Here is a 17181-nt window from a genome sequence, read left to right as displayed (position 1 = left end):
TTTTAGAAAATTAATTTGAGCTTAGATCCATGTAGAACCCCACCATGGATACTACATATACTTTTCTAAGCCCGTGAGCATGCATCAAAAGCTACTAATTTCTTAATGTTTTTTCAAACAAGAAAAAAATAATCCTTTTAATACTAAAAATTTTTGAAACAAGAAGTGCCAACACTTATGATGGCGCGTCATTATAATACTTATATATTATATAATGTTTTAGAATTTCAAAGTAAGCATTGATGCTTCAAGCTGACATCTTATAACACTTGAATCTTTTAACTGTCAACCTATTTTAATTTGAAGGAAAGTTCAGCACATTTAAATTCCTACAAGCAAAGTTTGCGATCTTGGCACCAGACCCCATACCTGTACCATGCTGGTATTGTGTCGATATGCTTGGTATAGGGATTGATTTAGGATATTGAGACTCAATATGCCCTCTACACTAAGTCTTGGTTCAATACCTGTACACATAGTATGCCCGATATGGGGTAGTATGCTCCGATATGGTGACCCATGCCTAAAACTAAAAGGCTCAGAATATTTGAAAATGTTGAAAATTTTAAGAAACAAAACCAGATCCAGGATAAGTAGTTTACTGGATTTTTTTTTGTGCGTGAAAAGAGTACATTGGTTTCAAGTTGCAAGCAACTGTACCATATTGTACTAGATCATGTTATATTATAAGTATTTAAATGTATTAAAATATAATACAAGATAAAAGTAAAGGTTGCTAAAACTCATGATATCCATTTACCCTATGATCCATATTTGCACACTTGCAACATCTATATCTTCTTGGTATAATAAAGTTTAGCAGAAACTACATAAATGCTTTATTTTGGTATTCTAGTAACAAAAAATATATGGGTCAATGTAGTTCATACAACAAAATCCAATACCTATTTCAATAACAACATAGACTTGATGTGCAGACTTAATGTTACTAAACAAATAAAGGATTTCATAATTCACTAATTCATGTAATTCATGATGCTAACTTATTAAAACTGGGTTTGAGATTTCAACAATTTACATAATTAAAATTCTAGGAGTTATCCCAGATGTAACTATCAACTAATTTTTCAGATATGCAAAATGCAGTGTTCTGTTCTACGTTCAAAACTGGGACAAATGACTCATCCATATTATGACTGTTTGCATAACAACCATCAGAAAAAATTCTAACATTCTATCTATAACTGCAAGTAGGATTCTTCTTTTTACTCAATTCTAACGATATCTTTCATAATCTGAACATAAGCAGCTTATTGTCCTCATCTCTTTTATGCAAAATCTCATAACCGGATGCTCCTTCACTTCCACAAAGTTTGTAAAAAAGAGAAAAAAGAACGTTAATTTTACTGAAAGCCTACTATATTCTTCTGACTGGGAGATAATGGCTTTTAGCAATTGCATCATAGTCTAGTGGCACACCACCACCTAAATCACCATACTGTGATTCCAATCTTGACATGCAAAGTTTTGTCTAAATTAATCTACGGTATGAGCATGCAAACTTACATATTCCACAATCCCCACAAAGTTAAATTAGGCGAACGAGCAATGACAGTATTTTATAAGCATACATGTATGCAAGCATGGATTATCATAAAGTCTGAAAATTGCTAGTTATTAATTCCTAACTTTGACTAAAACAATCTTAATTCCTAACTTTGGCTAAATTGCAATGAACAATAAGGAGGAAATATTTGAGAAACTCAATGTTTCAAATTGGGCAACATTGTTGAGTCCAAATTAAGAACCAAGAACTAAAAACACTTAACAATATACATATATGATCTTTAAATGAATAAAAATATTCTCACACAAGATATTTTCTATAGTTTTCTACTTAGTTTGACATAATATAAATTCATTACAGAAAATAGCAATATGACATGTGAAGTAACCTAGTAAGAGATGTGGATATACCATTACACTACCAGGTCCAAGGTAATTATCATATTCTCGAATCATATCACTAACTTTTGGCCGCCATCCAATCATGAGTATGCACTCTCTTGGTCCTAGATTCCAATCACAAGTCTGCATAATTGTCATTCAGATATTAGGAAGCCATAAGATATTTTTATAAGGAGATTTGTTATAAAACCAGTTCTTCAACAAATTATGCCTTGGAAACTGATTTTGAAGGACGCTTCACAATATTCTCAAGTCGGACTTTCAGCAAATCAATGGCCATATCCAAGGAAGCTGCACTTTCAGTAACATTGAGACGTTGAAAAGATGAAGCATTCTCTTTTGATGCATCTGGGAGGAAAACTTGTGGTTTTCTTTTCCCAAAAACAGGTGATATAAGAAGCAGCTGCATGTTAGGAAAAAAAAAGAAGTTGGAAGTCATAAAAATGTATTCAATAATGAAAACATTCAAGTGTTTTCATACCATAAAAATTTGGAATACAAACCTATCAAAATCTCCAATCACATAATTAAAAAAACCCATTTTCGTAAATATAGTGACTCTAATCAATGCATAATACTATGAAACATATATTATTTTCCTAAAAAGAAGAAAATTGAATAGAAATCTACAAGACATATGAACTGTTCACAAAGTCAATTTATCCTTTTAAGCCAAATAGAGCTCCTCCTTTTCTGATACAAAACAATGAAAGGGCAGCCTAAGAGATATCTTTCAGAAGACCTATACATGGATGACAAGCACTGATTTAAGTGAAGATAGGATCAAATGTATTAGAAGGATAGGGCAAAAAGCTATGAAGAAGAGGAAGGATTGGAAGGAGGCTCAAGTCTTTTGTACTTCTGAACAAGATGACACGTAGAGAGACGCAACGACATTGAGTAGAGGAGTTATGGTTGCAACGGGCATTTAATCAAGAAACTATACAAACACACTCATTGAACCGGAGAACCTAGCATGCTCATTATAAGGTACAAGTAAAAAAGCTTACTTAATTCAAGGGTGAAAATTAGGTGCAGGAAGAAGAATAAAGTTGCCCGTAAAACAAACACCTAACAATTAGATTAATATATTACTGGTATTTTTAATAAATGAAAAGTAAAAAAATATTTGAAGCCACATATTTTGCTCAAGGATATGATATTTTTCTTTAGAACCCATTATGTTTATGAAGAATCTAAGGCAAATCTCAGAAGTAAGAAGGTTACAAGAAAGGTTTAGTTTGTTGGCACCATTATACCAGTGCTAGAATTGGTTGCGGACCTAGTTGGTAGGATACTAGTATGCCAGACTGCTAACACATGGTACACTATGGTGTCCTGGTACTATACCGGTATCCAAATTTTTTGTTTATTTATTATTTACTTTTGCTTTTTTTTCATGGTTGTTTAGGGTTTGTAAGTCCTATATTAGGCTTAGGTAAGGTTTTAGGGCCCATGATTGCGTTTAGGGAGTTTATATCGCATCAACACCCTTTTGCTATTTTTCAATTTTTTCCATGTTTTACTAATGGTGCCAGATCAGAGCTCTCTCCTCTCTTCTCCCTCTTTCTTCCCTTTTTCCTCTTTCCTAGTTCAAAAGCAACTAACACAAAAGAAAAGGATTCAAGAGCCCCTCTTGAATGGGTACAACTTGGTACAAAGCAAAACTAGCTGGTGTCAGTCATGTTTTGTTTGGTAGGGACTGGTATTTACCAAGTTGAACTTCATTTGCAAGAACTAGATTATAGGGGAATTCTTGGACTTGATTCCACACTGGCTTGATCTACCAACTGGTCCTAAATCCTTGCTTGTAACATTTCTAGCAAAAGGATATTAATGCAATTTAAACCGGTATGGAACTTGATGTAACTGAAGATTAGCAAAAATCAAATAAATAAAACATGATATAAGTTTTGTGCAAAAATTATTTCATGCAACTTTTATCAAGTTAAAAATAAAATGATTGGCAAAAATCAGATGAACTAAATTAAATAGGAAAAAACAATTCATCAGTAAATAAAGGAAGGTTTTGATGTTTTGCCGACTTGCTGTTAGGTGCCCTTAGCAAGCCATGATTTTATATAGAATAAATTTAGGGAACCAGTTATCCTTTGATTGTTCACAACTAGATGTTATTTGCATTAGCATGAGAGGCCTTACACAAGGATGGCAATCAAGGTACACGGTACCGACTGTACCAACGTACCGGTGGGCATCGGTACCAGTACGGTACCGAACCAAACCGAGCCGAACCGGTACTGTACCGATGGGGCTAAAAGCCAAAAAAAATTTGGAGCCGATACGGCCTGGTCCGTTCGGGCCGGTACCGATCGGTATGGGCCGGTACCGGTTGGTACGGGCCGGTACGCGTCGGTATGGGCCGGTACGCGTCGGTACGGGCCGGTACCGAAATATGTAGCTGTACCGTACCGGTAGGGTCCGATACCGGTATGTACCGGCCGGTACCGACCCGTACGGCAGACCATGATGGCAATACATGTATCCCGAGCCATGCAGGTTAGGTACCTGGTTGGTCGCCATGCTAGCACACAGTATGCAAAACTGACCCAATTAGATGCTAGTAACCCTAGGATACAAAGGGTAAATAAAAGTCAACATGGGATACAAAAGGTAGGCATGAGGTTCAGATGGTATAGTACCGGCAAGATTTTGAAACTTTGTCATGGACTATGCAGACCACCGTGCATGGACAAATAAACGACTATACTCAATGAGATCTATAACCCTTATATTGGGGTCTCACTTGCCAGTGTTTTTAAATGCGGTGAATGAGAACCCATAGGCAGCCACATATGATTGTGCAGTCCCTTAATTGCACTATATTCCTAATATAATGCATATGGACCGAAAAGATGGTTTGCTTAGCATGATGCAGATGTATATGAAGCATGCTTAGTGTTGTTTAGCGTTATGACTACATATCTAGACATTCTCATGCAAACCCATGCATCTTTCAGATTGTCGGAATTGGATGTGCATTTCAAAGGTGCATAAAAGTTTAATGATACTATACTTAATGTTATTAAGAACTAAGAACTAATCATAGTGGTCATACCCCACTACTCAACCAAAGGTTCTGGCCTCAAATCATGGGTGCCCAAGTATTGGAACCTAGATAATTATAAAGAGGGTGGGTCCTCCTTCCTTTCTCACTCTACAAAAGAAAAATGAATTAAGTGATAGATGCTATCATTATTATTATTGCTATTATTATTATATTCAATTTCATTAAATTTGCATTTAAATATTAAAAATACTAGCTTTGTATGTGCCTGCATATGCAGCTATAATGCAAATGCACCATCTGGTCCCTTGACTTCTCACATACCAAAGCCATCTTTATAACATTTTTGCTCGTAGCTACATTTGCCATAACAAAATTGGCTTTATGCCTTGAAGAGTCTTTCCACCATCTGGACACCAAGTTCACATAGATGTACATGTTGCACATAATATATGAATCTATACATGAATCATAAGTAACTTGGTATGTCCTTGAATAAATAATATAAAACCCCTTATTCTGGTGTCTCACTATAACATATAACCCTCACTGAAATTTCTCATTTACAGTACCTTGACCAAGGTAGGCCGAACCAGACTGAACCGCCCGGTTCGAACCATACCGAGCCAAACCAGTGGAGAACCAGGTCGATTCGTCTATTAAATTCGGTTCCAGCCCCGAACCGACCGGAACAGACCGAAAAAGGCCAGAATCGGATTGAACCGACCAAAAAAGGCCAAAACCGGACCGGACCAACTGGAACCGTTCAAAATCGACTGGTTTCATTCGAACTCGATGCGAACCAGCCGGTTCCGAACGGTTTCAGGTGCGAACCAGCCGGTTCTAAACGGTTTCGGCCGGTTCCGAACGGCCGGTTCTGAATGGCCGGTTCCGTAGCCTCCACGATCTGCTAGTTTCGTAGCCAGCGAGGTTAGAGGCGATATAGGGTAATGGGCAGAGAACAATATTCCACGCATTCTTTCAGCTGATCAGCCACAAACACAAGGGAGCCGGTCACCACATGAATCCTTGTCCGAGACATCCTCTCAAGAAATATGATCGAGAGATGCTTAGATAAGGCCATTACACTATCCGGTAGACTTGGTCAGGATGGCGACATACATTCTCCCAACATAACTAGATAAAGCGGGACACCAAGGATAAAGAGGTAGAGTGTGGCATGAAGGGTAAGCAGGCAACTGCCCAGCACAACAAAAAAGAAAAACAAAAGGCACCTACATCCAAAATAAAGAGTAAAAGAGGAGCTAGTTCACTCAGATTCAGAGATCATGAGCATCAATTCTGATGATCATGGATCTGCTGGCCAGAGAGAGATTGGAGAAGATGAGACTACCGTTTATGAGACACAGCCGCAGGGTGGTCTTCGATTCACCGATGAGTCCCAGTATACACATGCTACACAGGATAGGGACCACGGTGCACGATCTAGTGGAGTCTGCGATGATACAATTACATATAGAAGACGAATTTCTTGAGGTCATTCACAAGGACACAATGCAATTGCAAATAACCACGCACATGAAGTAGGATCCATAGATGTATCAGATTTCGAGTTGTATATTGAATTTTATTACCCGCAGCCACAAGCAGCCTATGACCCATATGGATACAGCTACAGATATGGTACGTCTGAGGCATCTTCTGGTGGCTACTACCCTATACAGCCCGAAGCATCTTATAGATTAGATTTTGCTGCCGGTTTATTTAGATGGGCTCCTTCACAGCTGTTTTATCAGCTATAGGACATCACTCAAAACGAGAGTTTCAACGAAAGATCCGAGAGTATTTATAACCCAGAGCGCATTCATTATGAGATGAACATAAAAGACTACAACACCGTTTTGTTAGAAAGGTGGACTAATCTGCCTCCTGACTATGCTAATGATTCGAATATCTACGAGAGGCATCGCCACTCGAGATTTTAGATATCAGTATATATGTTGTACTTTAAATATATGTAATTAATTGTATTATTTTATATTTTCACCTCACTACTTGTTTTGAGAATATTTCATATTGCTTCTTGTAGCATGTAATATCTCACTAATCATTTTATGTTTTGTATTACTTTAAAACAACAAAATGCATCATTTAGGTTAAACCGAAATGATAGAAACATCAAAAAACATCAAAAAAATGTCAAAATAATATTAAATTAAACTTAAAATTATGAAAAAAAGTTGAACAATATTGATTACCAATTAATTGAACTTGAAAAACTCAAAAAAAACCAAAAAAGGCCGACCCATCCGCCGACCGGTACCGGTTCAGACCTTAACCTTGACAACATCGGCTCTATGCTATAAAAAGAATTATAACCTTCCACAATGTCAACCCTAAGTTTACATAGAAACACATTTGTCCATACTATAATCGAATTGTGTGGCAAGTTTAACAAGCATTAGAAATATAATAATCTTTGCTTCATTTAATACAAAAGGCAAGATTACATCATTTATATCCGCCTAAAGCTACACTGTACCTTCTATTCTAAGCCTCTAATACACATACATGCACATCAGTAAAGTTCCACATTCCAAGATTTCCATAATGTGAATATGGAAGTTTCTAAGAACATCAAGAATCATATCTCAAACTGAGTTTTGAAATGTTTGATATCCCACTAAGCTTTTGAGTATAACAGCTATAACTATTGTTTCAATATTAAAATTAAATTTTGATAACTATTATTGGTGGCATCAGAACAGTTCCATACTTGGTCTGTCTGTCTAATCTCTTCATCATCACTTGGGTGGAAATATACTTTTCCAGATCTAAAGATACCACATACTACTGCCTGAAAAAAAAAGGTAGAGAAACGTCATCAGATATGAAAACATTTTTAAGAAAGAAAATATAAATTTACAAGCAATTCTACCTCCAGGATTCCACGCCTCACATGCTTGTACTTCAATCCTACCAGATTTGGAAAGCTACAAAGGTTGAACACATTTTCTGTAAGCAATAAACTAACAGATGTTAGGGAACTACATATTCTGGTAAATCATATACAACTATTAACCAACTGTCCAAAGTCCAAACATTAGGCAAACCCTGATAAAAAACATAACAACAACAACAACAACAACAGTAGCAGCACCAGCAGCAGTAGAAGAAGAACCCTGATAACGTAACAACAACAATAACAATAAAAGTAGTAGTAGTAGTAGTAAAAATTTATTTAAAGAGCAATGCACTGGCTTCATTGTTAAATCTTAGCATAAAATGAAGGCATAAAGAATAATATAACAACAACAAAAACAACAATAACAACACAGTAGCGGCAGAAGTAGTAAAACATTTTTAAAGAGAAATGCACTAGCTTCCTATAATGTTAATACGAAATGAAGACAGAAATAATTCATCCCTCCATGGTTCCAGGACAAAAGAAACTGGTACACCCTAACAAGAAAAACAAAAGAGAAAATGAAAGCTATAGCTCCTTTTTGTTTATGCATCTCCATCCTGCCAATCTATTAACTACATACAGAGGCAGAACATCCCGGTCATTGAGAAAATTGTCAGAACATTAGTTACTGACGTGCCATTGACTCACTAGATAACTTGATTGAGGCTCTGTCAATATATCATACCTCCATAAGCTACCTGTACAGGTCAGACTCTGTTCTATCAATTATTGGATGGAGGTAGTAGCTCTAAAGGAGATTCACATATTCAAGTTAAGAATTCAGTTAGACAAGGAGCTCAATATTCATGAAAAGAGAGAGGCCCTATAATTAGTATTACTCAACACAAAGAAATTTGCCACTGCTGAGCACACGAGCGTTTAGAAATATTGATTATATGTTTCTATAAGAGTTTCATATAACTGTCACCTCAACATATATCTAGTACTCCGCTCAAACACAGAAAATGTTTTTGTTCAACAGATGAATGTGAAAATTTTACACAGTTTTAAGAGCAAAGTTATCAAGATTTTTTCTAAATCATTCTCCAAAAGTACCAACTAGAAGCCTTTACTGCCTAGGATTCCAAATCATAATGAAAAGGAATAGCTTATTATGAGGTAAAACTTATGTTGGCCAAGAAAAGCCAGGTAAACATACAATATGTAAGAGATAATGCTGACTTTGACATTATAATTATGAGTGAAATTATTCCAAATCATAGTCTTGGGGAACAACCACTAGTAAATAGTAAATGGAAAGATGAAGGTGGAAATATAGTCAATACTCAACGATACATAGTTCTTTCGGTAGAAGCATTTCATTCTTGTAAGACTCCAATACTTCCACCTTCATAAACTCAAATTTCAGTATATAGACCAAAAGAAAAAAAAAATCTTGTAGGGAACTAAATGAGCAGCTTTTTCTGCAAAATCTATCAAATGTAAATTTATATATTCTAGGTCGTCATTAGATCAAACTAGAAACTAGTAAACAGAAAAACATTGAATTTTTTATTTTCATACTTCTTGCAATAGGGTGAGGATAGTACTTCGATAATTAAGCAGGTGTCTGTAGATTTTGAGAAGACCCTTTTGCCGAGAACACTGAACAAATAGTTTAGAAGCTACCATCTCCACTGGCTGCACATTCAAGCCTGTGATTGATTTCAGAAGTTCGCAGGTGCTAGAGTTAGATGCCTACATACAGAACAAAATAAAACAAATGTCAAGGGCTTAAACAGTTGGTGTACATAACTATCAAGTGCTGAAGTCAAGAAGAATTTGCCAACTATTTTGTTTCACAGGAGCAATGTTGACTCAGTTTATAGAATCTACAACAGGATACCCATGAAAAATATGGACTAATTGGAAATTAAGTGATAGAACAACCCTCAGATAGTTAAGTTTATTATATTTTAAACAGAGATGCAAGGTGTTTGCTGTTGTGTAGACCTCAGATCTGAGAGTTGGGAAACAGCACTAGTAGATGATCCAAAAGTCAGAGCCCCAAAATCCTTACATCCCAAATAGAGAAATGACCATGATAAATGCATCTAGCAGAAAAGTCTATGTCAACCCAAGAGCAGAAAGTACTATAGTTAGAGGAACAAAAGTCAATCTTCTAATGCTAAGTTATATCGGCAACGCTTCTCGCAAAACAGCAGAAAAGATGAATGCACATATAGTCATGCACTAAATTGCACTAGATTGCATTCAGTAGCCTCATTGAAAAGAAGGTTGTGATACGGCCTACGTTCATAAGTGCAGTGGCATGATAGAATGGCATGGAGTGAAGCCATGTGGAGGCATTAGCAATAGGCTCCCAGTTTTAAAAATATGTCGGGGAACTAGTTAAGGCACTTGCGCCATTGTATCAAGTGGTAAGGGCCGTTGATAGCAAGAGGTACCCAAAAATGGGCTTCCTTTACCATGTGATACTAATTATCAAGACTGAGATCAAGCAAGCCGATCCAAGACATGCTGAAGATTACATCAGCATCATTAAGGAGAGGTGATACCCAGATTCGTAATGAGTTCCATTAAGCAGATAATCTGAATGCAAACCTTGCCTACCTTCATGTTTCTGTAATTATAAGTATTTCTGTGCAATCTTTAGACTGCTAATTGAATCAAATACATAACTTGGCAGCTTAAACAATCCAAAGTTTCAATACACAGTTTCAATAATAGACTTGGATGAAGAACTTTCAGCTTTGCTACTGAATATGATTTGTAACATGAAGCCTGGTCCCACCATTTATTGCTCGATGCGTAGAAGATGTATATTGAATTTAAAGGGATACCGCTGTAGGAAAAATACTATCATCAGAAAGATGCAAAATAATACCATAAATGGTGTGTACTACAGACAAAAGCATTTAGGAAGAGCTTTCATAGCTTTGTAAGAATGTAGTTGTGGCAAGCAACGAAGATATGAATCTAGTATTTCTGGACACCAAGTCTAATTCAACTAAATTTTATGATCAGTAGGGACTAGCATGCCATGTCCATGATTGTATTTACAACTGAGTGGTGGATCCATTTTAGTCAGATATCCAAAAACTTCGAAAGGAGGCCAATCCAAATCCTCTTGCAGATGGTCTCCCACATTGGTTGTGATCATAACTTGTCGATTTTCTTATTAATAGGCAGCAAGCAAAGGAACTACCAGAGCCACAAGAGATTAAGTAACTTGGTAGACATGCACTACACTCTACTCGATGGACATCAGAGGAGAGCCAACCAAAGCTTGATGAGCTAGGATCACCTTCTAAATCAACCAACATCATAGCAGAGTAACAACCACTCACAGCCATATGATGCCTGGAGCAACAACCACAAAGGTCAAGAGAGAACTGGTTCTGGGGAAAGATTACCATGGACCCGTCACCCATGGTACATGGGCTAGTCAAGAAGGCAAGGCTAGTCAGCATGATGGCTTAATCGAGCCACCTAGTAAAGCCAATCATGCATGGCCAGTTGGGGAAAGAAGGCGATTTCTCGGAGTAACTAGAAAAAAAAAAGGAATGGCAATTGTAGATCCATGAGAGAGAGTTGATAAGGAGCCACATCACAAAAAATTCAAGCAAAGTCCGCCGAACCAGTACCAGAACCTGTACCGATCGGCGCTTGGTACGGTTTGATACCGATTCGGTGTTGTACCGAACCGATAGGACATATCGATTCACGGACAGGCACGCCCTTTTTTTTGGAGTTTTTACAAAAATTAATTGGTAATCACTCCTTTTGAACTGTTTCAATGAATTTAAGTCTAATTTGATGTTTTTTTTATTGCCCCTTATTTTGCAATTTTTGAGCTATTTTTTCAAGCCCCCCCAAAAAAAGAGAGAAGGAGATAACAAAGAGAAAACACACCTTATTTAGCCTTATATCTTCCTTCTAATAGCCTGAATCGGTATTGTTTGTGGATTTTTTTAGGAAGAAAAAGCGGCGGAATATTGCCTGAACCAGGCAGTTCGGCCCAATTCGACAGACCCTGATTTCAAGATTATTTAGCCCTCAAAGGATCGATTGCCTAGATCATCTCGCAATAGGAGCAACAATGATGGTACAATCTAAGAAATAATGCATTTGGTATTCAGGATGATAATATTGGACACGGCAGGGATGCACACGACTCGCCATAGGGTGTGAGCCTACTAACTGACAAGTCTCACTAGACGCATGCCATTGTATGATATAAAGCATTACAATAGCATACCGCAGATAGGCCTTTTAAGAAGATTAGGATGTGGCATTGATACAGCTGATGATGTGCCACGCTAGGTGTTGGAAATTGTATCCTAAATGTCAATCGTCAGCATGTTGATGATTAAATGAATTGACAAATCAATAAAGTATTTTTTGGCATTATTCATCATTTTACATCTTCAAATGAACTCTTATATGATGAAGTCCTTAGGACTTATTAATGATAAAGGAGGATTTATCTTCGAGTCCTTAAACTAGTTCGCGACCAAATGATATGTTGTTACAAGGACGACATCATTATCAAGATTAGGTCGTTGTGTGACATATATGTTGGTTGTCCTCTTAACCAAGGAGTGTGGAGACACTGGTATGCCACACAGGTGAAGTGTAGGAGTATATTTCACTGAACGTGACCAATTCCGGAACGCTCTACTGTCAAGAGATGTTCCGAGTGGATATGGGTATAAGTTTGGCCCTCTGACCTGAGACCGCAACTTGTGACTAGCAAGCAACTCATTGTACTTTGGTACCGGACTACCTGAATTTCTAATTCAGTGACGGAAGGTCACTGGGTGCAGTCAAGTACTTGCGTAGTCAGTTGTGAGTCGAGATGGAATTGACTCCTCCTGGAAACAGGAGATAATGTCTTGTGATTAATTTAGCAAAACCTTGGCCAGGGTAATCCCAGTGAGGAGTCACGGGATATCTAAAGTTAATCACATAATGGATGTACTAATTATAGGGTTGACAGTGAGCTCTAAGTCATCCTGGCATTAGGAGTCAAAGGGATTGAATTATACAGTAACCATAGTTCAAGATTCCAGAATATTTGCTTCGCATATATTCGGCCTATCCGGACGTCGGGTACCATTGCTAGATGGTCACATCGATTAGTGTAGGAAGTCGTTCCTATACTACCGGCTTAGGTTCGAACCTATGAGGTCACACGCATAGAAGATTCCTGATTGATCAAGAAGGCTGATGAATGATTAAGAATCATTCAGGGGTAATTTGGTCAATTCGATTGGCAAATTATCTTATAAAATAATTAAAGTAATTATCGGAGGATTGATTAGTAATTAGATTGCTAATGAACTCAATTGGATTGAGTAATTAGACTAAGGATGAGCCAAATTGAATTAGATTCAATTCTGGGCTCAATCAGTTTTTTTGACCTGATTGGATTAGGTCTGAATCAAGAGGACTTAGGTTGACCAAATTAAATTAGATTAAATTTGTGCTTAATTAGGGATTGACCTAATTGGATTAGGTTCAACCCATGGTAATTGGATCATTCTAATTGTTAGGATTTAATTAAATTAAATGGGTTTGATCTGAAACTGTTCGGATCTTGAAATCCACTTGTCACATATCCATGCAAGGCGCCATAAATTAATTTTTAATATGATTAATAATTAATTTAATTTATTTAATGGTGCCATGGGACACTTGGCAACATCAGGGACCTCTTTCATCATTAGATGGGTCGAAATGGAGAGATAAATTCATGAAAAGAATTGGATAAGATCAAATTCTCTCTCTTCATGACATATGTCATCCTTATCTTTATCTCACTTCTAATTAAGGTTAAATTTCGAATTTAATCACCACAAAATCACCACGTGACCCTCTAATCTGTTTGGGGGCATGGGAATTTCGAAATTGAAAGAGGAAAGTGGCAACATGATGAATGGTTTAGATTAGATCAAGCTTCATCATGTAATGGCACATGAATTTGAATTTTGAATTCAGAATTCAAAACCCCACAAAATCCTCCACAAATATGGGATGGTTGGCATGAAGTTAGGTAGGAGAGCAACATTAAAAGGACCTCCATCATCTGGTGGTCGAATTCAAGAAAAAAAGAGAGAAAAAGAAGAAGAAAAAAGGGAAAAGAAAAGAGAGGAACCCTAGTTCATGCATGGAAAAATTCTGCATTCAATCTAGCTGACTTCTTCCTCCTCTAAGTCCATCGCGCCATTAGTGTTAGGGGTCCCTGATAAGAGTCTTTAGATCAGATCTAAGTCGTCTTCAATCCCTTTAAACCTTTCCTCCAAGTTCTTCCAAGAAGGCGGATCAAAAGTTGATAGCGTTTGGAAGATCAAATTTCAGCCTCAAGAAATTCTGCGCAAGCTAGCACTTCCGCAGGATTGGATCTCTTCAGGAACTTCGCGTGGACTTCTCGTAGAGGCCATTCGTGTGCGTGGCTGCGAAGTCGAGGATCAGATCCACAAGTTTCATCCATCATAAAAAGTATTAATCCTACATTAATCTTTTATTATGGTGTCAAGATCTAGGTCTGATTCTCCAAGGTTTTACCCTCTTTTGGGGCTCCTCACAGAGATATCTCCAGAATCCATTCAATAGATATTCGGAGATTAATCGGAATAGAGTTCTTAAGTTTCAGATCTGATAGTTAATCATGCATGAAAGTTTTAGCATAATTGTTTAAACGATTCTGGCATAATCCTATGTGTTCTTAAGGTGCTGAATTCTAGATTTGATCTTGTAAGCATGCATGAATTAAATTGTTTGATTCGATTTTTCCGCTGCGTTTTAAAACTTAAAAAGAACTACGTATGGCTTGATCCCCCTTATGAAGGGGTACGTAGGCAACCCGATCAGGTTCAGCCATGGTTTAAAAAAAAAAAAAAATCAGCATGCTTAACACCGAAGAACCTAGGATAAACTTTCACTAGGTAGAAACACTGGATGTACCATGATTAAGGTCGAAGAAACTGACACCAGTTCTCCAGCAGGACGACTCGGTATGGGCCATGTCGGACCTGTATCGAGAGAGGGACCATATCGAGAGAGAGATCGAGCGGGGGAGGGAGGGCCGGAGGAGGGTGGCGGATGCCGGTGGAGTGTCGACGGAGGTCGAAGGAGGCCGTCGAAGGCTGGAGGAAGCCATCGGAGGCCCGCGGAGGCTGGCCTCAGCAACGGAAAGCAAGGTCGTGGCCGCTTCCCCTAAATTGCAAATTTTTTTAAGGTCGCGGCCGGCCCCTGTTTCGTTCGACATAGGGTCAGCAACTGCGACCTCACTTCTCACAACCGAGGCCGACCTCCGCCGAACTCCGCTGGCGTCCTGCCTTCTCTCTCTCCCTCCCCGCTAGCTCTCTTTTTTCTTCTCCGGCTCCGATAACAGGTTCTATTTCTGCTGCCGGAACCATACCAATGATAGGTACAATTCAGGACGGTTGGAACCGCCCGGTTCAGGACAGTTCCGTCGACCCTGACCATGATCAACAGATATTCCAGATTATTGTGGTACCTTGGATCCTACTTTGAACAGCTAGTATACGATTTATATATGTATTCTTCATCTGAGGCCTCATATTCAAGTTGGCTACCAACTTCCATAGCCTTAACTAGACTATGAATCACCAATTGTTCCTATGAGCCTGGTATTAGACAGAGGATCAAAATCAAGGTGGCTATCCAAGTCCAACATGTCATCAAATGCAGGGATGGGCAAATTATCTAGGTCGGGGTCAAGTCTCAAGCACAAATTATGAACATGAATGTGGCATCCACAAGCAATAAAAACACTCCATAAGGGACTAGATATTGGTATTTATTATGTAATATAAATTTATGTAATATAGAAATATATTTTCAAGCTAAAGTTTACGCGTTATCTTTTTTAATTTATTAACTTTGCATAAAGCACATGGTATACAGCCTCTCGTGACCACTACAAAACAAAATGATGCTGGAGAGGTGTTGAACTTTGGGCTGGAAACTCGAAGGAGGAAAGATATATTGGCACAACCAATTGCAGCAAGAAAGAAATCCTACTACGGCACGTACAACATAGGGACGGATGGTAGATGGAAGAGGAGCAGGGATGGATCACTCTCTTCCAAGGCCAAAAATACCGTCTTGACATGCAAGTCCAAGGATATAGCTCACTTGCAAATCCTAAAAATCTACCAAAAGAGTGGAGAGAAGAATAGAAAAAAGGCAGGAGAAGAATAGTTCCTACAATAGAATCTCCGCTGATCAATAACTCAAGTATCTCAAAGGATGATTACAAGAAGAGCCATAATAGGGGTATTTATAAGTAGTACAAGAGGACTCATTTTTTCAACTTTCTAATGCGGGATTTCAAGTCCTATTCTAAACTTAAAGAACCCTAACTATTAACTTTCCTAACAACATCAAAAGTTCTCAAAAAGAAAGTTCACAAAAATCAAAACTCCCTAGAACTAACATCGAATTTTCCTAACTGAAACAAAAGAATAACTAGTCACCAAAAACTAGTCGTGTCCCGAGACCCATGCATATGGGACCTGCGACCCGTACGGCCGAAACTCGCAACCTAGGAGGCCGGGACTCGTGACCTGGTGCTCCAATGTCGTACTCCCCCAACATCGAGTTTAGGCCACTAACATCAAACTTTCTTGAGATAAAAGAATAACAAGTCACCAAAAACAAGTTGTCCCGACACCCTTACATACAGGACTCATGACTCGTGCAGCCGGGACTCGTGACCTAATGCTCCGGCGTGATACTCCCTCGATTGAAGAAGACTCGCTATCGAGTCTAGATATTCTTGGTCTTCCTAGTCTTCATAGTAAGGCGATATTTCTGCTACGTTGAATGTTGCAGATACTCCATAGTCTCCAAAAAATTCAATTTTGTAGGCATTATCATTGATGCGCTTTAGGACCATGAAAGGGAGTAACTTGGAGTTGACGATCAAAGGTAGCGGTGGGTCTCCAATACAGCAGCATTATCCTTGTTATATGCCAGTTAGGTATAGCTATTGATGCTGTGGAAGAGAAGTTTGTGAGCATAATAACAACAGAGAAGTTTGGGTTGCCAATAAGTTGCAAGTACTTGGCTATAGAATCAAAGCTATAGTTGAAACTGGTACCCACGGAGACCAAGGTGAAGGAGTGCTTGTCTACCTTGAAGAAGAGCTAATTATTGACAGTGGCATTGATTATCCAAAGCAATTAGGTCTTTTCATAATCCACCCTCAGCTTGTAGGTGCAGCGGAGCCACCAAACATCTATACAATCTTGAATCTTGACTCGAACTAGGCCGACATTCTTGTCGTAGAAGTCCTTGTGCTTCC

General features: G+C 38.1%; 1 protein-coding gene across 2 annotated transcripts in view; it reads right to left on the bottom strand.

The window, feature by feature from the left end:
• Nucleotides 1-17181, bottom strand: part of LOC103720510 (putative ion channel POLLUX-like 2) — an 85074-nt gene that overhangs the window by 11445 nt on the left and 56448 nt on the right. For both annotated transcript variants that reach the window (XM_039128947.1, XM_008810241.3), the window contains exons 12-16: nt 9434-9581; nt 7854-7930; nt 7692-7772; nt 2141-2332; nt 1939-2052 (exon numbers count right to left, since the gene is read on the bottom strand). In XM_039128947.1, coding sequence (XP_038984875.1) covers nt 1939-2052; nt 2141-2332; nt 7692-7772; nt 7854-7930; nt 9434-9581 — 612 coding nt within the window. The remainder of the gene's footprint in view (nt 1-1938; nt 2053-2140; nt 2333-7691; nt 7773-7853; nt 7931-9433; nt 9582-17181) is intronic.

The sequence above is a fragment of the Phoenix dactylifera genome, chromosome 8 (assembly GCF_009389715.1).
Source record: "Phoenix dactylifera cultivar Barhee BC4 chromosome 8, palm_55x_up_171113_PBpolish2nd_filt_p, whole genome shotgun sequence".
In the NCBI taxonomy this organism is placed as follows: Eukaryota; Viridiplantae; Streptophyta; class Magnoliopsida; order Arecales; family Arecaceae; genus Phoenix; species Phoenix dactylifera.
This window is presented reverse-complemented; position numbering and strand designations above follow the sequence as displayed.